Source organism: Rhineura floridana, chromosome 3 (assembly GCF_030035675.1).
Source record: "Rhineura floridana isolate rRhiFlo1 chromosome 3, rRhiFlo1.hap2, whole genome shotgun sequence".
NCBI lineage: Eukaryota > Metazoa > Chordata > Lepidosauria > Squamata > Rhineuridae > Rhineura > Rhineura floridana.
The window spans coordinates 197,122,870-197,146,051 of record NC_084482.1 but is presented as its reverse complement, the minus strand read 5'-3'; the positions used below and the strand labels follow the sequence as shown (position 1 = coordinate 197,146,051).

The following is a 23,182-nucleotide window of genomic DNA, read 5'->3' as shown; positions in this document are numbered from 1 at the left end:
CACCCCTCTGCGTGGGCCTTATCAGGAAGAGCTGCAGACTGAGATGTGCTGCTGCAGGGATGGGACTGTGCTGGGACCATCAAGGGGTATGCTTTTCCACCTGCTTTGCCCCCCACCCCTGCTCTTAGTGACATTTTTCTGGGGACTGCCCTTTACCAGGAAGATTAATGCTTTTGGTTTGCTGCTCCTGTTTTTTTTAGAGATGTTAGGACTTTGTTAGTTTGATTTTTTTTTTGTAAATTATATTGTTTTTATTTGCATTTTGTATTTGTATTTTTATTTGTGTGTAAGCCGCCTTGGGGGCCTATTTGGCTGAAAGGCGGCCTAGAAATAAAACGTAACATAGCATAACATAACATCAGAAAGTCCCCTGGCTGGCTAATTAATTCCTGGCTGTTGCTAGGCTTTTCCCCATAAAAATAGAACTGTGATTCTGGGTCTTCATTCCCCAATGTTCTTGAGTGCTACCTGATGTTGGGGTTCCATCTTCTATCTAGGCTATACATTTCTGAGGAGATGTGGAACCATGAAGTTACTCTGCTGGTTTACCTATATTGTGTGAGTATAGATTAGGCTAGACAGCTTTATTTTTTACCTGTGATGTGAACTCATTGCCAAAAGTATTTTACCTAACCCTTGGGGTGTTTGGTTTTAAAAATTATTTTGCTGCTCTATTTTTGCACTTACATTTTATTTCAATAAAGCTACCTCTTATTTACTAGTGTGTGTTTATTTCAAGGGGAAATTGGCTCTGAATCCAGCACCTTGACCAATTAGCCACAGACTAAGGTATAGTTGGGTATTTTGCCGTAAGGTTCCAGGACAAGGAATGCATCTTTGGCTCTTGTCTTTTGGAATCCTTGGCAGGTCTATTTCTGGCACTTTGGGTTTCCCCTTGGCCCAGAGTGGGTGACCAGGTTTAAGGGGTGGTAGCAGTCTATCTACCTTTCAGGGTTGGTGTTGGTTTAACTCAGCCCTGGTAAGGGAGGCATGGGTTGTACCTGGCCAGGATCAACTGCCCTGGGCTTTGGCAGTTGACCCGAAACTGCAATAGGCTAACTCCTTAATCTCTCTGGTTTAGATCTCCATCTTCTTTGATGCCAAGGAAGTGACTGTGATGCTTCCACAAGACCAGGTGATGAACCGGCTAGGTTTGGATTCAGCCCAATACTTTGCAGTGGCTGCAGACTTCAAGATCCAATCCATCAAGTTTCTGAACTCTTCATGGCTCTGCACTAGTTGGGAAGAAGAATATGCAAATGAAGCAAGTCAAAGTTAGAGTGTGTTGTGTGTCCCGGCTCCTGGAGCGTCTACTGTTAGCATGCGAAATAAGGAACTGATCTTATGGATTACTTTACCAATTAGTGAACCAACAGGTTAACACCTCCAGACTGTCAATATTTGGGAGGAGGGACTCAGTTACATGCCAGAACCTTTGGTTTGCAGAATTCAAGTGGATTAAAGGCCTCTGTTTCCATAGTGCAACAAATCCACTTTTTAAAAACAAAACAAACCAGACTTTTTGCAGTTAGGAAAGTGACAGGGAAATGTATTGAGCAGTGTGGGATGAGCAGTGTGGGATGAGCAGATAACTCAATGGGAAAATGTGTAAACACCCTGAAAGCAAATCGGGATGAATGCTCATTGTCAAATAATTGCCCTGTAAACAAAGCATAATAAATGCTTAGTAAAGACCTGATTTAACCTAATCTCCATGCAAGCAAATCAGGATAAATGCTCAATAAATAGTCATCTGCCGGGGGGGTGGGGGGGTTAGTATCCTCTGCCTTTTAGACCACATCACCATACATTTAAAACACTATGATACCACTTTCAACAGTGATGGCTTCCTTCACAGAATCCTAGGAACTGCAGTTTGCCTAAGGGTGCTGAGAGTTGTTAGTAGACCTAGACCCTCTATTCTCCTCACAGAGCTACAATTCCCTGAATGGTTTAACAGTAATTTCTTCTTCCCAAGTCACTCTTAAAATTGTAGCTCTGTGAGAGAAATATAAAGTCTCCTAACAACTCTCAGCACCCTCAACAAGCTACAGTTCCCAGGATTCTCTGGAGGAAGCCATGATTGTTTAAAGTGGTATCATGTTGCTTTAAATGTATGGTGCAGATGCGTTTCTAGTGTGTACATGCTCAAGCACTTTGAAGAGATATAGCCATATTAGGCTATAGCATCTAGTACCACCATAGACAAACAGATGCATTATGGCATATTATGTTTTGTGCACCAGAATCAGTACTTAACAGTAATCCCAAATTAGTAAGAAGAGATATTTTTTTTTAACTGTGGGACCTATACAAATTATATTTGCATATTAGATGGGCAGGATGTACAAATCTGACATTGTAAATTGTTATGATTATTAAACACAATAGAATAACAAGTGTATAAAATACAGCTAAAATCAGCAAGTACAGAATAATATACAGTAGGGTCCCGCTCATACGGTGGGTTCCATTTTGGACCCCCGCCGTAAAGCAGAAATCGCCGTAAAGCGAAACTCATTGATGATAATAGGATGCATCGCACAAAAATGATGTCAAAATGGCACGCGACGGAAAAAACCGCCGTAAAAACGGAACAAGCGCCTTAATGCGGGGACTTTCCCTAATTGAAAGCCGCCGCATTAGCGAATCGCTCTAAAGCGAAGCGCCATAAAGCGGGGCCGTACTGTACAAGCCAGCACCGCAGGGGGAGGGGAAAGGACTATAAGGAATAACTGGAGGGAGTCTTCACCTTGTGTCACAAAAGGACCAAGTAAGCCTCCCTCGGGCAAACAATATGAAATTGGATCACCACCACTGAAAAGGCCCCTGCTGTATCTCTGATAGCTGTGGAACCTTGAATAGGGCCTCTGATTTCAAAGGTACAAGCGGACAAATGTGAAGACACTCAGTTCCCCTGCTCCCAAAGCTTTAACAGTCAAGATAAGTTCATTGAATTGGGCTTAGAAATAGATGGGTAGCCAAAGCACTTGATAAACCCCTTGACACTCATGATGGCAACCCAATGGTCAGCAGCAGAGGTGAGTCAAAGAGGCTGGTCAGGGTGGCCCTGCTGGAGAAAGAGAGACACTGAACCAGCTGGAGGATAAAGGTGTGGTGGAGGGCACATTTAGAGGGGGGTTCAAGCAGGAAGAGAGCAAGGACAGAAGGAGTCGCAGAAAAAGAAAAGATTAACGAGCAATAATTTTGAACTGGGCCCGGAAACAAACTGGCAACCAATGCAGCTGTTTTAAAACGGGTTATATGAGTTCTAAAGGGAACCAGTCTGTGTCTGTGTTAGAATTGCTTTTAACATGTTTCCTTTAATAATATGTTTTTAAGTCTTTTTTAAAAAGATGTTTTTAAAGCTTTTTTAAAAAATGTTTTAAATGTTGTCTTGTTTTAATGTATTTTAAGGTCTTTTTATGATGTTTCAGATTGTTTTTAGTGTTTCTGTTTGCCGTCCTGGGCTCCTGCTGGGAAGAAGGGCGGGATATAAAATAAATAAAATAAATAAACCCCAGACATTAATCTGGCTGCTGCATTTTGGACCAATTGAAGTTTCTGGGTTGTCTTCAAGGGCAGCCCCACATAGAGTGCATTGCAATAATCCAGTCTGGAAGTTACCAGAGCATGGAGCGCTGTGGCCAAGTCGTCTCTGTCTAAAATGTTGGAAGTGGGGCAAGAGCAACTCCTGTTTGGGTTCTTTTGTGTGTATTCCAGAAGGAAGATAGAGTTAGGGTCCTCCAGCTGTCTAGGCTTGCCTACCTTTACCTGTGCTGTTCTCTACCTAACTTCCTTCTGTTGTAAACTGATATGCTCAAGGAAGCTGACCTGCCCCTCCTTCCTTTGTTGTCTTCTTTGACAGTCCAAGGAGAGAGGAGACATCTTTGTCTTTGTTCTCTCTCCTGAGCCATGAGGGCAAAAAGTCTGGGTATTGCGCCTCCAGCTTAGTTAGTTAGTTAGGTATGCCTTTCCTATCTACTATGTATTTCTGTACATAGAAAAGTAGCTTTTCTTTTTTTTACTAAGCGTTAAGTCTCAGTGATCTAAAATAAATGCAGGGTAAAAGCCTGCTACTTAGGTAAACAGACACACTGGCATACACGCAGCTCAGAGGCTGAGTATCTCTGGCGTATTTCCATAACAAAGGGTTATGTGTGCCAGTAAGCTAAATTGAATTGTGAGTTATGCCTGAAAGCTAAAAAGGCTAAGTACTGTGTGTGATTTACAAAGAGATCAAAAAGGAGACTTTAGGTTACAGAAAGAAGAGCAGAACAAAAGATAGGAAACCATGGCTGAAGAATCAACACTTAAGACAAGCATCCCAAGGCTGGCAAAGGACAATTACGTGATTTGGAGTCTCCTAATAATGGTGCTTTCGGAAGGGGAGAATCTGCATGGAGTCCTGACTGATCCTGAACCCTCAGCAGCAGATGGAGCAGCCACTGCCTCCTGGAAGCATAAGCATGCCAAAGTGAAGTCTCTTCTTATTTCTGCTTCATCAGATGAGGCACTAAATGTTTGCATGGGCTGTCAGAATGTGAAGGAAATATGGAAAAAACTTGAAAATGTGTATCGGATAAAATCTAAAATTCGTGATGTTTCTCTATAAGTTGCTGTACATGCTGAAACAATCTGACAGAGAAGATCTCAATCTACATTTGGAGAGATTTACAAGTCTGCTCTGAGAATTAGAAAGATGTGGAAGATCATTGGATGAAGATTTACAAAAGGTCATACTCCTGGCCTCCCTAAGTCAACGTCTTATAACAGCCTGCATATTAGAACAGACAGATCAGAACTTGGATCAGATTATGTCATATCTGAAAGATCAGGACTATAAAGAGAGACAGGAAGAAGCTCTGCTTGAAAAAGCAAATTTTACAACCAACGGCAGGATAGAGAAATGAGTCATGCCCCAAAGCCACACAGCAGGGTACAGATAAAAAACTGAAGAATTGCTTCAAATGCAAATTTTCTAATCACCTTCAAAGGGATTGTCCTAGAAGGGAGACAGGATAAAGAGTTAATTTTAAACAGAAGCAAGCTGAAAGAAAATCAAATAGCCAAACCTAAAGTGAAGCATTCCAGTTACTATGTATTTGATGGAAAGAATGGTGATTATAAAACCAGATTTTTAATCTACACTGGTTGTACTGCTCATTTAATAAATAATAAAAATTTGTTTTAGAACTTTAGCCCCCATACACAGAATGTAATTACAGCATCAGGAGACGTTTTCTGTTCTTAAGGAATAGGCACAGTGGAGCTGCTTTGCAAAATGCCAGAGGGCGTTAGAGAGCTTAAACTGAAAACTTGCCTATTTGTTCCAGCATTTAAAGATAATTTAAAAAGTGCCACCAAAATAATGCAGCTTGGAGGTGAACTGTGTTTATATGACAAAATTTTGAATATTTCAATATTTCAATATTTGAATATTTGAATTTGAATATTTTGAAACTATGAATGCAAATACAGCCAAAGAAACCTGTGGTTCTGGATGTTTACATGTGTGGCATCAAAGAATGGGACATGCCAGATTAGCCAGAATCAATACTCTAGAGAAGGATAATTTGTCTACAGGAATTAAAATTGGACAATGTAAATCTATAGAAAAATGTGAATGTTGTATAAAGACAAAAAGTGTGAAACCAAAATTTCCTAAGAAAAGTTAAAGGAAAACTATAAAACCTCTAGAATTAATTCACACAGACCTTTGTGGACCCATGAGAACACCATCACAGGGTGGAAATTTATACATGCTGACTTTCATAGATGATTACCAAGATATACTACAATGTACCTACTGAGAGAGAAAAATCAAGTACTTCAAAAATGTGATTCCATAAAGGAAGCCATGGACCTGAACTTACAAGATCTGAACAGGGTGGTTTATAATAGATTCTATTGGAAGTGACTGATTCATCAGGTCATCATAAATCGTAGTCAATCCGAAGGCATATAACAACAAATGTGTTTTTATGCACACTTTACCCTTTGTTGTTATGTGCCTTCAAGTCAACTATGACTTATGGTGACCCTATGAATCAGCGACCTCCAATATCATCTGTCGTGAACCACCCTGTTCAGATCTTGTAAGTTCAGGTCTGTGGCTTCCTTTATGGAACCAATCCATCTCTTGTTTGGTCTTCCTCTTTTTCTACTCCCTTCTGTTTTCCCCAGCATTATTCTTTTTTTTAGCAAATCATGTCTTCTCATTATGTGTCCAAAGTATGATAACCTCAGTTTCATAATTTTAGCTTTACCCAAATGTATTTTTTTTATACATTACTTGGCTGGAAAACTGCATTGCAAAATTTGGAGAACTGCAAATTTCAAAGGATTGCTGTGTTTCAGTACGAAACCTGCATTAGGTTGATCCATCTTTAAATGCAAACTGAACAGAATTTCTCCTCCATCATCAGTGGTAGAGCAGAAGGTCCCAGGTTCAATCCCTGGTATTTCCAGTTGGGGCTGAGAATGTCCCCTGCCTGAAATCCTGGAGTGCTGCTGTCAGCCAGTGTAGACTAGAAGTTCCCAAGCTGTGGTCTGTGGACCACCAGTGTTCCGCAAATTTCATTCAAGTAGGCCGTGGCATGTCTACATAAAATATTCATGTTAATTTTTAATTGTATTTTAGTTGCTCCTTTTATTTCTTATATTGTATTTTATTTATTCTGATTTTATTTTTGAAAGCCACCCTGAGTGTCCTATTAAAGGGTAGAAAGGCGGGATAGAAATATTTTAAATAAATAAATTTATTGCATTTATGGTATCACAATTTGATTTCTATGGAATGCAAATTGTAATACAACGGAATAACATTTAAGAAATAAAAGAAGCAATGAAAACACTATTAAAAATCATACAGCAACTAGCATAGTACATTGCAATTGCTACAACGGACAGAAAAATCATCAAGTGATCCACCGAGACTCTCAGCAATTTCCAAGTGGTCCGTGGGAAAAAGTCTGGAAACCACTGGTGTAGACAATACTGAGCTCAATGGGCTAGCAGTCTGACTCAGTATAAGCAGGGGTGTAGTGGTCCAGAGTCTCAGGGGGTCTGACCCTTTACGTTTTTTGGGAGCAAGGTCCCTATGTCTCCAGGGTCCTATGAGCCAATCAGCATAAAGGGGAGTGTGTTGGCCACTGAGAAGACTCATCTAACATGCTTACTTGTCCTTTTCTGCTGATTGGAGCCAGTCGGAGTGAAAGTAGGTGAGTCGGCCACTGAGAAGACTCTTTTCAGTAGCTAACACACTCTAACACACTTCCCTTTCATTCCAACTAGCTCCCATGGACATCTGTTGTTGTGGAAGAAGTTGCAGATGGGAAGAACTGAAGAGTGCAGAGATGACAACAGAGAGCATGGCTGTGAGGGGATGTGGTATGACTATCATGAAGGGGCCTTGCACTTCTGAATTTGTCACTGCACTACTGAGTACAAGACAGTCTCCCATGTTTCCTCAGTAGGAAACCATTGTCTCTTCTTTTTCAGCTGACATGCAGATACCACAGTGTATCTGGAGGAAAGGAAACAACAGAGAGATTAAATGTGTTGCACACATCAAGCTGTGTATGGTGCTATGTCACGTCATGCTATAATTTCAGTCACTTCACTTCATTATGGCTTCTGCTTTGTCCCTCTTGGGACCCTGTTAAGAACTTTTGTACACGTAAAGTTATGGACTTCACAGAGTGAAGTGATGACAAGCGCCAATTGTTATAATTATAGCGGTTAAGATTATCCACAGAGAATGGATGGAGGTGTTTTGGAAAGCAACAAGAAAAACAGCTGCCCACAGTGTCTGTCAAATGCAAATAAAAGCTCTGGGAGCACAGAGGGCCCGATTTAAGCATGAATTTCTTCATTTAAAAAAGTCTTATTATAATTAGCTCAGACACAGTTGGGAGTAATTCAATTTTAACTACTTCCAGCTGTGCCTGTGCTAATTATCCACAGGAGTCATCCACAGGTTTTGACAGTATGAATTCACTGAAGATGCTTCTACACAAGAGACTTCTAATAATTATTTTTAAATGGGCTGTATGGTAATCTGATTAATGCTTGTTTAACTATCATGGCTTTCCCCCAAAGAATTATAGGACTGTGGGTTAATGATGGTGTTGTGAGAGTCCCTGTAACAAAGAGACCATTTTAATTTTATTATTAATAAAACAGAATACAAAGGTCACTTCTCATGATACACACACACAAAGAAAAGAATCTCCAAGAAAATGAGACTTTGGGGCACATTATACAAATACAGTAATTGTGCCCATATTTCTGTCAACAACTTTTAGATCAATCACATTTTTACCTTCCAGGTGTAACAGAAAGCAAGGAGAGCCTGCTTCTGTCCTTTGCACAACTGCCTTGTAAGGCAGGCCAGTTACACCCCAAACTATCTGGCACTGGCTGCCACCATCCTCCCCTTTTCATATCCACAGCTTCCCAATGGGAGGCAATTCTGTGACTCTCAGGTAAACACTTAAACCAGGACCCCCAGATAGCATCCAGTTTACTTGACCCTCTCGGGGGCAAAAGAACCTTACTTGTCTTCTCAAGGTCCCACTCAGTTTACATGAGGCACAGAGCTGCACCCAGCTCTCTGTCTTTCCCAGAGATCAGAGCAGCCTGCTTTTCTCTGCCACCCCCAGATCTATACCTCTGTAGCATAAACTAAATGGTTTAAGCTCATCTGGGGTTTACACTAACCCTATGAGGCTGGCAACTGTGCACTCAGATAGACGCAACTGCCCAATCATAGAACATTTAGTAGGAATGAGGAAGGCAAGGGAAAAAACAACGGGACAAAACAGAACATTTAAAATAAAAGGAGCTCTTTAACTCAAGTCTGCCTTATCCTGAATTAATTAGTTACAACCAGGCTTCTGGTCTTCTCACAAGTAACACAACCAGTTGCCAGTTCTCTGATCGCCAATGGACAAAGGACCATTTTTAAGGGCTTCTACTGCATATTCTTTGATTGGTGGCTGTCACCTGAGAGCCAATGATTCCCATCTCACATTGCTCAGGTAGGCCTTTCACACCTTTTGAGAGTTGGCATCAGCAGGATTTCTTGATGTTGCTGCCAGACAGGGCCTATCCTGTGCTTGCGTATTTGGGGAACTTGGAGAGAAGGCCATGTGTGGCTGACTCAGGCGAAATGGAGGGCAGTAGGATAACAGCATACAGAACGAAGAGAAAAGCACACAGTGACATATATTTGTTGCGAAGACCATATGTGCAGAGGAATTGATGGTGGGGGATATTGTATAACAGAGCTATTTGTAAATGTGATAAAGTTATGCCAAATGGCATAAAGAGAATCTGGTTTGCCTATGCCAACCATGAGATCATTACCCCCAGTTCCCCACCTTCCTATACATGTCAACTCAGAAGCAAGCTCCACCCAACAGTTCATTAGGATTTAGCCCAGGTAATTGCACTGTTAACAATAAATTAAGATTTTATGTCTCAGAACCTGAAAGACAAAGCACCAAACCAAAAACTTTTATATTCACTCACTCATCCATTTATTGAAAATTCTAATCTAAAATATTAGGACAGGAGGGACAGAGGGCAGTCCCCCTGAATGGGATGCCTGAGTAGACATATCTGGGATTGCAATGTGAATCACTGACAGGCTCAACAAGAATGTGGATCATGATGCCCTTTTCCTTTCTGATTGCCTGGGAATAGGGCACACAAATACATTCTTCCATATTCCTGATGCTAGGCCTAGACGAGAAATGGGTTCTTCCCACTGACTGAGATGTGCAACCAGCTTCAAAAGTTCAGCTGGACAGAGTGACACAAGTGAGGTCACATCACATTTTGGAAGATGAATGGTGAGACTCCCTTCTACTCTGATTGCTTGGTCTTTACAGGCTCGTGTCTGATTGGCAGGAAGGAGGCAGAACCTTCTTCTGGCCAATATTTAGAGCTCAAGCAAAGCAAGGAAGAGTTACTGCTTTGTATTTGACTGCAGCTGAGTCATTCAGCCTTCACAATGGACTCAGTAAGTTATAGTGTAAGGGGTGAATGTTTAAATGTGTGGCTTATTTTTCTTAGCATCATGGTAGATTGGGTGAGTTATTAAGTATTTTAACTTACCATTTTATCCTAGCTGTGTCTGTTTGGAAGTAAGCCTGATAGAATTCAGTTGGACTTATTCCCAGAAAAATGGGCTTAAGGTTGCAGTCTTAAGTAGTAAGGAAGTTAAGAATCCTGTGCCAATAATACTTAATGATCTGGGGGGGTTTCAGTGTGGCAGGGAAATTTAAGGTTTTTTTGAGGCTCAATGTAGCATTCTGTATTTTAGGATTATTGAATGTTGCTCTAGTAAAATGTAAAACAATCCCTCCTCCAGAAAAAAACCACTAGTGGATAAACTCTAAGAAAGGTCTAACTGCAATTCTCTAGGAACCCTCTAGGAACTAAATCCTGTTGAATTCAATGGGGCTTACTCCCAGGTATGCAGGGTTAGGATTGCAGCCTGCCCTCTTGTGTTGTACTACTTAAGGTAGGGATCTCTAAACCCTTGATAGCTGCAGTCATCTCTTATGACTGGAAGCTAGAAGCACATGCTACACTTTATTCTCAAAATCCTACACGGACTCTACAACTGGGCAGGGTGAGGTGTTGTGAAAAAGTAGCAAATTATTAGTATCTAACATATTGTATCTCTCCCTGCTAGATAAGAGAGAGGCTCTTGTAGACTTTTAGGTACCATGGTCCTTGAGGGCGGGAGGTGTTCTGTTTGCTCTGGGCGGCAAAAATATCTCTGGCTGGCTCTGTCCAAAAGCTTTCCTCTGGGAGTAAAAAAAATCTACCTGTGTTTTACCTGCATTAATGCATGAGTAGATGATCTAAGACAGGCCTCCTGATCAGAGGCGACCAAGGCTGTGGCAGCAGCTCATGTAATGGGCTGCCTTGTCTGAGGGTACCTACTTCAGGTGGCTCCTAGGAGACTTCAACATAGCCATTGGGTAGTATATAGACTTTTGTTAGTAAGCAAACTTAATTCTTGTGGCATACGTTATTCTCGCATTCCATTAGAAACAGCTATCAATTCAGTGGTGCTCCCAGGTTTAAAAAGGTGTTTAAATTCAGGACTGAATGTCCTTATTCCTCTCCCCTTCAGAGGGCAATGCCTACTACCTAAACTCACTCCAAAAGGTGAGAGGTAAGCCCACTCTGCTATGTTTGGGGTCTTCCAACTCATTCTATGGAGTGGGGCCTGGGACCTGATGGTGCCACTGAGTTTTTTAGTGGTTGTTAAGGTTCTCTGTAAGCTATGATGATACTACAGCTTGTAGGGAGTGAGTAGGAAGCGAAGAATTGCTGCCACATTCACACCAGACATTTATTCCACTTTAAACAGGGCTTCCTAAAAGACCCCTGGAAAATGTAGTTTGTGAAGGGTGTTATGTTAGGTGACTCCTGTCCTTCTCACACAGCAATAATTCTGAGTGATTTGACATTCATCCGTCTTCCTAGGGAACTCTGGCAGCCTTCACAAAGTACAGTTCCTAGGATTTTGGGGGGGAAACCATTACTGTCTGAAGTGGAATAAATGTCTGGTGTGAATGTGGCCTAGGAAGCAAACAATTGTCTGACTTGGCCTTGAGGAGTGCCTGGGCTTTATGAGCAACACTGAAATGCAAGCTGTAACTCCAGTTCCAAAGAGCACAATGATAACGGGCATTCCTGAAAGAGATTCCTTAGATTTTCTTTTTCAAAAAGAGACCTCCTGTTAGCTTGAGTTGGAGAAATTCAAACAAAGTCTTGCTCTTCGCATATTCATTAACTACATGGAGATAATGTAGCTGACTTCTTGTGAAACAGATTCCAAATAGGAGTTGGAATCCTCTCGTAAGATAAGGTTTTTTCCTCTGTATACCATTTATGGTTTTGTCCTCTGCACTCACATCAGAATTTTAGCATGGAGTAGTGAACTCTATCTGTGACCCTCTTGTCTGATATGAACTATATCAGTTGCCAACATGGTGCCCTCCTGATGTTGCTGGACTCAACTCCCATCATCTCTGACCATTGATCATGCTGGCTAGGGCTGATGGGATTTGGAGTCCAACAACAGCTATAGGGCCACAGGCTAGGTACCCCTAAAATGCTTCTTCAAATTGGATTCATCGAATTGCTGGGCAAAAGGCAAGACTTTTCATTTGTTGTATTAGGCTCCTGTCCTGCATATGGGAGCATTCAAATGGAAACCAGAAATAACAGCTGTGTGACTTCTTGTCTATGGTCACATCCATGCCATATATTTAAAACACTCTTATACTTGGCTTCCCCCAAAGAATCCTGGGAACTGTAATTAGTTAAGGTTCTCCTAACACCTCTCGGCACCCTCTGCAAAGTAAAGTTCTCAGAATTCTTGGGGAGAATCCATGACCGTTAAAGCGATATAATAGTGCTTTAAATGTATGGTGTGGATATGATTTAGTTCTGTGGTTAGACCTCTTCCTTTTCCCCTCCTTACTTGAAGAACTACAACTCCCAGGTTCCCAAGAAGACGAGATGTCTAAGCTAGGGGGTCACCATCGCTAGCCTTTTTGGGCCAGTGGACACATTTTGAATTTTGAAAGAGTGCGTGTCATAAAATGGCTGCTGTGAGATTGTGGCATAACTCAAAGTGGTTGCCCCATCTCAAAGACCAGAAAGAGAAAGGACCACCAAGTGGTGTGTGCATGCGCTCCATAAATGGCAATAAAGGCATCTACATCAGCCACTGCTGTGCTCATTCCCAGAGATAAGCTCTTTGGACCTCTCCTTTGGTCAGAATGGATGGGAGTGTGGGTATCGAATCCTGGCACCCATTGAAATGCAGACATGTTTAGGGCAGTGTTCAGTGTAGGAAAAGCCAAGTCAGAGCAAGTGGCCTCTCATGCATTGTGTATTTTGAGGGGATATTTAGAGATGTTTCGCAGGCGTCATAGGAGCTACTGGTGCACATTGATGCCCCTAGGTGCTGAGTTGGCAAACCCAGGACTAAGCTATAAACCAATGCACCTAAAACCTTGATCCAGGTTTAGCTAGTAGGGACAAATAACAAAAGAAGCACTTCTTCACTCAGCACTAGGGATGGAAGGAGGTGTCAACTTTTGTTCTGTTTCTTATTTTTCCAATCTTAAATCCAGATCTCCAGGTTTCTACAACAATTTTTTAAAAAAATCCGTGTGAAAATTTGTCAGCATTTTAGTGAGAATTTCTCCTAACACATTTTTGTAAGTAGTTTTGACTAATGTACACATTTTTGTGAACAATTTCTCCTAATATATTGCATTTCTGTATGTTTTCACAAATATATTCATTTTTATGCATCGTTTCCCCTAATACATGCATGTTTGTAAACATTGCTTGGTTGGAGAATTGCATCACAAAATCTATATAAGTTTGAATTTCAATGGATGGCTGTGTTTCAGTTCTTGTATTGTTTTGAAAAATGTGAATTTGAGAAATTCTACTTAAATGTGATTATATTTCTCCCCCTCCCGACACAGCACATAGTTAAATTATGGAATTTGCTTTCATGAGAACAAGTAGTGATGGCCATCAATATAGGTGACTTTAAAAGCAGATTGGACTAATTCATAGAAGACTTTTGTTCAGATCCAGCAGGGCTTTTTTAACAACTTACAACTCTTTTATCCCTTCATCCTGGTGGTTCCATGACTTTAAAAAGCGTTTGGGGGGGGTTACTGGAGGCAGCTGGGCCGTCTCCAAGGTGTGAGCGGCACTTAGTTTCTGTAGTACCTCCTTTTCTACAGGCCAATTCTGCCATGCGCAGGGAATTCCTTCCAAAAGAAGGTGTAGTTGAAAGTGTTCCCCTTTCCAGCTAGGAATGATAGCTGAGATGAAATTGATGCGCATTCTAATGCTGCTGTTTTTGTCTTTCCTGCAGCAAATGGTTTTTTCCCACTTGTCAATCAAGGCTGGCGAATGCATCAAACTGAAGGGGAAAGTGGCACCTGAGGCGAAGAGGTTTGTGTTGTTGAGGGTGAGCTGGGCTGGACAAAGCTGAAAATCTGCATGCCTCCTTCAGAGTTTGAGCCCAAATGAGGGGGCAGTTAACACTAGAATCTGTGTGAGGAACCTTTGGACTGCCAGATGTTGCTGAACTACAACTCCCATCAGCCCCAGCAAGCATGGCCCATGGCCAGGGAAGGTGGAACTTGTAGTTCAACAGCATCTGGAGGGCCAGAGGTTCCCCATATCTGCCCTAGAAACTTGCATTTTGGTTCTGGCTCAGGTAGGAATCTGAAGGCTTCTGGTAAAATCATAACAATGTTTTCTGCACAATAGTGAAAGAGGATGTGGCCAATTCTCCTTGGAGTTAACTTGGCTCCTGCTCTGGTGCTCAACAGTGAAAAGTGTGTTCATTAGCAGATGGTGGTGCTTTGCTCCAACAAGTAAAGCTTTTGACAAAAAAAAGCCACATTTTTTGCCACTTCAGTTAGTAGAAATGAAGAAAAACAATTACAAGCCATGAGGTACCCAGGGATCCATAATTCTATTAAATGGTGTAAAGGATGTACTGTTCCTGGATATTGAAATGCTAGTATATTTTATTAACGGCAGCATGTTTAGACACTGTTCATAGATGGAAAAAGAATAATCTGCCTTGTACAGACTAATGGTGCATTATAACTTGGAATAGGGCTTATATACCTGGACTCAAAAATACAAAGTGAGATACTCTCGCATTTATATATTACTGGAATGATTAAAGGTACAGTACAACCATATTTTTAATTAGGAGTAATCTGACCAGCCCCTGTTGTGCTGAACTCTACTTAAAGATGCTTAACCTAGCATCCAATAATTCTTCTGAGTTATTGGCAGGGTGGTTACACACCTTCCCCTTAATCATTCACCCCACACTTTTTAGCCTTTCTCCATCACTTTCCATATTGCAAAAAGTCTTGTTTTTTCAAAACTGGAATTGTTGCACTTTAAGCTACTTGAATTGCTCAAACCTACATTTTCGGTATGGGATCCCTTTTGCAAAATACTGATGGTCGGAGGTGACCTGTATCTGTATGCTTATTTTGTATCACTTTGAATATATTCTATATATTAGATTGTGAATGAAATAAACATCAAACTAACAGTATGGTAACCACAAACAACAATCTGTTAATGGACTTGAGAGATGCAGATGAATACCTTCAGCAATAGGGCTTTGGGGGAAAAAATAGGGGAGGGGGAAATCTTCAGATCAAGCTCTTTTTTTTTCTGAAGGCACAAAGCAGACTGGGTTATTGCCAATTGGCAACACTATCCCTCTATTCTCCTTCTATCCGCCCCCAGTATCCAAGAGAACTGTATTCTGTATTGGTGCCCTTTCCTTGCTGGGGTGGAGAGTGCTGATCATGGAGAAGAGCCTAGAAGTAGGCCTAGTACAGTCCTGTATGTGTTGTTGCTTGTGGTTGGTGGACCATAAAAGACTGACAGTACTGGTTGCAAATGGGATTGAACTATAATGATGGAACCGGTCAGCCCTTGACCGCCCCCACCAGCTCATGTTAAGCTGGAGCCCCACATGTGCATGCTTAATATGTCCTTCTCTGTTGTTAGCTTTGCCTTCAACCTGGGCCATGACGGTTCAGACCTGATCCTTCACTTCAACCCTCGCTTCGAGAGCCATGGAGATGTCAGGACCATCGTGTGTAACTCAAAGGCCGGTGGAGCGTGGGGCATGGAGCTGCGGGAGGCGGTGTTCCCCTTCCAGCAGGGAGAAGAGACCAAGGTGAGCCGGGAAAGTTTTGGCGATAACCTGAAGGAGTCGGAGGCAGGGATCATCCTGGGATTTTGGATGTTCTTGGGCACTGGAACATGGGTAGCTGTCTTATAAGATAAGTTGGATTGTTGATCCATCTAGCTGTGTTGCTCACACTGACTGGCAGTGGCTCTCCAGGCTTACCATGTTCTACCTAGAGATGCCGGGGATTGAACCTGGGACCTTCTGCATGCAAAGCGTGTGTTCTTCCAGCTGAGGCATAAGTATCCTTCGTGAGGCCTCTATCAACTGGAAGGGGTAAATGAAATATTATCATTCTCTTGTGCTGTTTCTGATTTGTGTGTGTGTGTACTCTGAAGTGAGAGTGATGCTGTTAATGCTTTGGCTTGGTCTGCTCTGGCTTAAAAAATGTTTGGGCTTAAAAAATACAACCCCGACCCCTGCTTCAAGCATTTGGTGATCATCTTAAATAAATACACTCTGTCTCGCAAAACAAAGGAGTTTGGGTCTTTTGCCACAGATGCCTAGTGCATAGTAGACCTTCTTAATGGTTTTAATCTAAGCCATATATCTGCAGCAATATTTGAATTAAAAGGGCATAAGACGGGATCAGCCCTGGGTCAAATCTGAGTGCCAGAGGCTTGTAATACGGACTACAGCACCACTGTTGGTTGCAGAAATGCCACATATATGCACTTAGCTGCAATACCCTTTGGCTGTTTTCTCTAAAGCAGCCTTTCCCAACCTAGTGCCCTCCAGGTGTTTTTGGACTACAACACAATTTGCATCAATTGCAGCCAGCACAGCTGTGCTAATTGGAGCTGATGGGAGTTGTAGTCCAAAAATTATCTGGATTGCCCTGTGCTGGCTGGAGCTGACGGGAATCGTAGTCCAAAAAATCTTCTCCCTGCCTGCAGTATGACCAATATTGTTGGTAGGGTGGGGAAAATATTACCTAGATGTCTGTCCTTAAAGCTTTACAGCTGCTGCTTTTTATGAATCTGCTGAAGTGCATAAGGAGAGACTTCTGGCTGGTCCTTTGCTTTTCACATATGAGGAGAGGAGATTAAAGGAGCCCTTTGCCTGGTTCCTGGCTTACCTGGAAGCAGGGTAATATTGATGACCCTTCAGCCCTTTTGTTCAGTACAAATAGGATCCCCCTGTTGTTAAAATTGTTGTTCTTAGGGGCATGAAACCACTATAGCTATCATGGCTTCCACCTAGGGATGGATGAATTGGTCAATTTTGATTTCTCTCATTTTTCTGGTCTTAAGTTCAGATCTTCATATTTTTGCAGCAGTTTCATCTTTTTTTAAAAAAATTATCAAAATCTTGTCAGTATGTTTGTGTGTTTCTCCTAATACATGCAATTTTTGCAAACAAGTCCCGCTAATATAATGCATTTTGTATGGTATTTTTACAAATCAAGCATTTTCATATATTTTCACGTGATATATGCAGTTTTTTTAGTTTTTGCTGGAGAACTGTGAATTTTGAAGGATAGCAGCTGTGTTTGGGTTCAAAAAGGGTGAACTGGGTAGTTTCTCATTCAAATGTAAAAAAAAAAATTGAACATCTCCACCATCCCTACTTCTACCACAGAATCCTGAGGGTTGTGGTTTCAGGTTGAGCTTCTCCCGTGGAATCCTAGTTTGTACATAGGGAATGACTTAGACTAGGCAAGTAGTTTAGCACAGCTAACCAATTAATTGCCTTAAACGTGAGTGCTCACTGCTCAGGAGGTATAACTGCAAGTGATTTGAAGCATTAAGAGATGATAGCCATTCCCTCCCTCCCTAAATGCCATCCTGTTTGGGGTGTAGCTCTTGGAAGCATCTGATCCCCTCTTTCCAGGAAACATTAATGAGGTTAACTCCTTGACCTCTTCTTGCCAGATATGTGTGTCCTTTGATGGCGAGGAAGTGACAGTAAAGATCAATGGAGACCAGGAGATCAAGTTCCCCAATCGGCTAGGGCTGGATTCTGCAGAATACTTCTCAGTGGAAGGAGACATCGCAATCAAATCTGTCAAGTTTCATTGAAGTCCAGTCATGCCCTTCAACTGCAAATAAACAAATGTGTTACTTGACCTTGTCTGTCTTGCCAGTCCCCTGGGGGATTCCTATTGACATACAAATACCGTCTTGGATCAGTTAACCTGGAATTCAAGTTAGGAACATAGGAAGCTGCCTTATATTGAGTCACACCATTGGTCCATCTAGCTCAGTATTGTCCACGCTAACTGGTAGTGTCTCTCCTTGGTTTCAGAGTCTTTTCTAGCCCTACCTGGAGATGCTGAGGCCTTCTGCATGCAAAGTAGCTGCTCTTACCACTGAACTATGGCCTTTTTCTGAATTAGGAATAAGCATTCTCCTGCCTGACAAATTTAGTAAAGGTGTAAAAGCATATACTAGTAAATGTACACATACACGCACAATCTCGTTAGCTTCCAGGCAAATCCCATTGAACTTATATTCCATTGAACTTACTCATTTAAAGCATTTTTTTACCCTGCACTTCGCAGAAGGGCTTACAGGTCAATAAAGACAAGATAGTCCCTGCTTCTCAGGTTTAGAATGTCAAAAGAAACAAGATAAAAGGAAAATAGACTGGGAGGGAGGAGGAGGAAGCAAGCAAACTCTAGTAACAGTTCTTGGTTGCAAGTTCTGTTAGTGGCCAGCTGGGACAGAAGCAGTTCAAGGAGAGGAAGAGCCAAAAGTTGGGACTCTCTGCGGTGCTGATAGGGGGCCCTGCATATCTCCCCTTCTCTCCTCCCCTCCTTCCCCTGCTGTAGCCTGATGGAATGGCTGCTGCTAGGTAATCCTGTTGGGTGACTTAATCAAATAAGCATTTAATAGGTTGTATAGAAATGCAGTCAGTCTGCCAATGAAATTGTGAAGCGGATGTATTGAACTCTGACAAAGGATGGATTTGAACTACTTAGTGAATGGAATAGGGTTCTGTGGTGCTTTAGTGGAAGCCAGTGTAATAAAATAGGTCCAGTACTTGACTTGGGAGGGGGAGGAAATGGAGTTCAAATCCCTTCTTGAGTGTGACACTCGCCTGGTACCGTAGCGCCGACTGCTCTATTGGCCCAATTTGCCATCTAGTGATTTGTTTCTATATGCACACCATATGTTTAAAGCATGTTCCCCTCCCCCTCCAAAGTTCTAGGAACTATAGTTTACCCTCAGAGCTACAATTCCCACTACAGTTCCCATGATTCTTTGAGGGAGGGGAATGTGCTTTAAATGTATGGTGTCTAAGCAGCCAGCTCAAAATAAGGGGTGCTGGGGCTTTAAGAGCATCTCCCAGAACCATTCTAGTCCTGTTGTTACCATGAGAACTTCTCCATTGCCCTTCCCCCAAAAACCTACACTAAACAGTTTCCTTTTCATTTCTCTCTCAAAAAAATCTACCAGCAAGCTACTCCTATGAAATGTGTTGGGCAGTCTGTACCAGTCTTTCTGAGGTCCTGCCTCTCGCATATGCAACCTCACACAACATTTTGTCAATGGCTGTGCCTCTGTCAGCCGACAGTGAATTATCAAATTTCACAGTACTGTGCCTGTGAACCCAAAAAAGGTTGGTGGCCTCTGCTCTAAAGCTTTCTTTGCATAACCTTTTACTGAACATATGTCAGATTCCAGCATCAACACAAATCCTTACTGAATGAAATGAAGAGTGAGTGTTGAATTAGCAACCAGTAAGTTCATTGCCGTCTAGAATTAGCTAGCTAAGTGAAACAGCACAGTTGTGAGGAGCCTTTAGTCCTCCAGATGATGCTGAATTATAACTCCCATCAGCCCCAACAAGAACGGGCAAGGGCAGTGGGAATTGTAGTTCAGCAATATCTGGAGGGCCAGAGGTTCCCCACACTTGTGCTACAGACTGGCAGTGGTTTAGGATTTTAGAGGAGACAATAGTCAAGAAATTGGAAGGCTAGGACTGGGGAGAACAGCTATGAGAGAACTAGAAAAGGCCCTCAAAGGCAAAAATGTATCACTGAACACTCAGGATCGTTCAGACCATGGTATTTCCGATCTCTGTGTATGGATGTGAAAGTTGGACAGTGAAAAAAGCAGATAAAAGTCAACTCCTTTGAAATGTGGTGTTGGAGGAGAGCTTTGCGCATATAATGGACTGCGAAAAAGACAAATAATTGGGTGTTAGAACAAATTAAACCAGAAGTACCATTAGGAGCTAAAATGATGAAGCTGAGGTTATCACACTTTGGGCACATAATGAGAAGACATGATTCACTAGAAAAGACAATAATGCTGGGGAAAATAGAAGGGAGTAGAAAAAGAGGAAGACCAAAGAAGAGACGGATTGATTCCATAAAGGAAGCCACAGACCTGAGCTTACAAGATCTGAACAGGGTGGTTCAAGACAGATGCTCTTGGAGGTCGCCGATTCATAGGGTTGCCATAAGTCGAAATTGACTTGAAGGCACATAACAAGAGACAAACCTGTGAAGGATTGGTCTCAAAGGTTATTAGTTAGATCAGTGGTTCTCAAACTTTTTTGGTTCGCGGCGCACTGTAAAACATATAAAAATTTTCTGGCACACTTTGTGTACAAAATTAAAAATATATTAATATATTTTAAACTATGAATAAAAATAACTTAAACTATAGAAAACTATCACCCTACACAAATGGGTTTCTTCTCATTTTTAAAATATACTTTCATAATATTTGAGGCGCACCTAGCCACCTCTTAGGGCGCATCAGTGTGCCTGGGCGCAGCGTTTGACAATCACTGAGTTAGTTAAAATCAAACAACTAGATCAGGGCTGGGGAGCCCCCTAACCTGCAGGCCAGATGTGGCTTGTAGGGCCTCTACATATGCCCTGGCAATTAGGCTTAAAAAGCAGACACTGGTTGACCCCAGTCCAGCTTTTTTTAAACCTAATTGCCTTCACCTCCATGGTGATCAGCTCTCTCTCCCTAGCCCCCTGCTGTTAGATTTGAAAAACCTTTTTTCAAGCCATCCCTGAGGAAAAAGTGAGGGTGGAGTGTCCCATCCACTTCTTATATTGATCCTCCCCCCACTGTTGGCATGTGGTCCCTAAAGGTTATCCACAAGCAAATGTGACCCTTGGGTTGGAAAAACGTTCCTATTCTCTGGTCAAGGTGCAGTTATATACAGTTTCTTAACAGTGTGGGTGGGTGTGTCTGTGTCCTAATCCCTCCATTCAAAGGGCAGCCGTTCATACCTGGTAGAGGTTATCACAAAAGTAGGATGCAAGTTGATTTGAGCATCTGCTTTGCATGCAGAAGGTCCCAGGTATCTCCAGGCAGGGCCGGTAGAGAACCTTACCTGAACCCCTGGAGAGCTGCTGACTTCACTCCATAGTTCTTCTGGTTCTCTATCAACTAAGTTTAAAGCCTCAAAGCTATTCCTTATTTGACCTTTATATTCTGGGATGTTAAATTGTATTTTGGCATTATGATTGCTTTGTTCTTCTTTAGCTTTACTCTGATTTTCGATACGACCAGTTCATGATCTGTACCGCAGTCTGCTCCTGGTCTTGTTTTCACAGAAAGTATAGAACTTCTCCATGTTCTGCTACCAAGTATATAATCAATTTGATTCCTATATTGACCATTTGGTGATGTCCACATGTACAGTCATCTTTTCGGTTGCTCAAAAAAAGTGTTCACAAGAAACAAATTATTGGCTTCAGAGAATTCAGTAAGTCTTTCTCCTGCTTCATTTCTGTCTCCTAAGCCCCATTTTCCCACAATTCCTAGTTCTTCTCTGTTCCCTACTTTTGCATTCCAGTCATTACAAAACCTTTGGATTATTTGCTGAGACAATGAAATTTGATCTATATTTATTGTTTATGTGCAAGTGTAGTTTGGATTAATGTAGTAGCGAATGCATTCTAGAATAAAAAAAGTTCAACTATTTTTTTAAAGCGCCACCTTTGAAGAATGTTCGGAAACTTCCTCTGGTCTACAGAGCTACAGACTATTAACCAATGGCCAAGGATGGGAGTTTCAATTCAGTAACCCTGAGCAAAAATCACCCATGGGAATTAGGAAATTTGTACCCTCATGGTATTCTAAGATCCTTCGACTTCCTTATCACAGTTGGATTCCACATGTGCCATGCTGGGCCACTCTACTCGCCCCCTCCCTCGTTCAGTGAAGAGAGGGGTGAGGTAAGGGTTAACAGCTCACATACTGACTTAATTCCTATGGGTGAACCAGAAAATAATAGGCATCCCGTCCCCATAATCTCCTCTTCCTCCGTTGGAACAAGGACCTTACTGTGACAGCACAATCCGATGCAAGAGGTTCACTTCGAAGTAAATCCCCCACTCATGTATCCTATGGGCCTACTCCTGAAGAAAGCTGCCTCAGAATACAACCTGTGTGTCACAAAGAAGCAAATTTACTACTCCTAGCACTGGCCAGGGATGGGACCCCAGAGTGGAGTTTGAGGGCTTCAGCTGTGAAGCCTTGTTGTTTGAACTTCCATCATGTCTATTATTGCTACTATCACTATTAGATAGTTTTGTATGTAATATGGTATTTTATTGTTTTTATGATACAAACCAGTTTCTAAAGAAAAGGGAGGGCATTAAACCAAAAACATAAAAAGTAATGGTTAAAAGAACTAAAAAGAAAAGAAAATCCTTCTCAAATTCCATGGAAACTGCACCCAAAGTAGCCTGTTTTGTAGGAAACCTCTGGTGCCCCCCCGCAACAATCCCTCAAATGCCTTTTTCTACTCCTTGCAATCCTCCTTGGAAAATCAATAAGCGGCCCAATGACACCTGTTGCTAAAAAGTGGTATTGATTATTAACCAGAAAAATACCTAATAAATTGGGAGAATGTATGTGGAAGAGAAGTGTTGCTCATTGCTCATTTCTGAAACCCAGGGTTTGAATTGCACTCCATTCAGTAAGAAAAGAACTCTGATTTACAGGGCAATCCTCTACAACAGGAGTGGTTAATGTGGTACAGTCGTCCAGTTGATGTTGGACTCCAGCTCACATCACTCCCAGTCAGCATGACCAACAGTAAGGGCTCATGGGAGTTGTAGTCCAACAGCATCTGGAAGACTACAGGTTCCCATCCCCACTATACATATTTTCTCAGAAGAAAGTCCCATCTTACTTACTCTTAAGTGTGCATAGGACTGAAGCCTAAGGAAGGAGTGGTTAACCTGTGTCCGTCCAGATGTTGCTGGACTCCAACTTCCATCATCCTTGACCACTGGCCATGCTGGTTAAGGCTAATGGCAATTGAAATCCAACAACATCTGGAGGCACACAGGTTAACCATCACATGCCTGTTCAAAGAAATCCAACAATCAAAATTATACAATTACTTCTAGCATTAAGGTAAAGGTAGAAGTGAGGAGAGAGAAGAAAAACCAATAGCACCAGG

The 23,182-nt window shown here is 41.9% G+C and overlaps 1 protein-coding gene across 3 annotated transcripts in view; it reads left to right on the top strand.

Annotated features, from left to right (window-relative positions):
• LOC133381018 (galectin-1-like) overlaps window positions 1–17,864 on the top strand; it is a 149,763-nt gene extending 131,899 nt beyond the window's left edge. Inside the window, exons 1-4 of one of the 3 annotated variants that reach the window (XM_061619380.1) lie at window positions 9,924–10,030; window positions 13,937–14,016; window positions 15,613–15,784; window positions 17,671–17,864. In XM_061619380.1, coding sequence (XP_061475364.1) covers window positions 10,022–10,030; window positions 13,937–14,016; window positions 15,613–15,784; window positions 17,671–17,817 — 408 coding nt within the window. In that variant the 5' untranslated portion in view covers window positions 9,924–10,021 and the 3' untranslated portion in view covers window positions 17,818–17,864. Of the gene's footprint in view, window positions 1–9,923; window positions 10,031–10,072; window positions 10,100–13,936; window positions 14,017–15,612; window positions 15,785–17,670 lie in introns of those variants that run through there. The other 2 variants (XM_061619378.1, XM_061619381.1) reach the window with 2 other exon arrangements.
• Window positions 17,865–23,182: the final 5,318 nt, after the last annotated feature.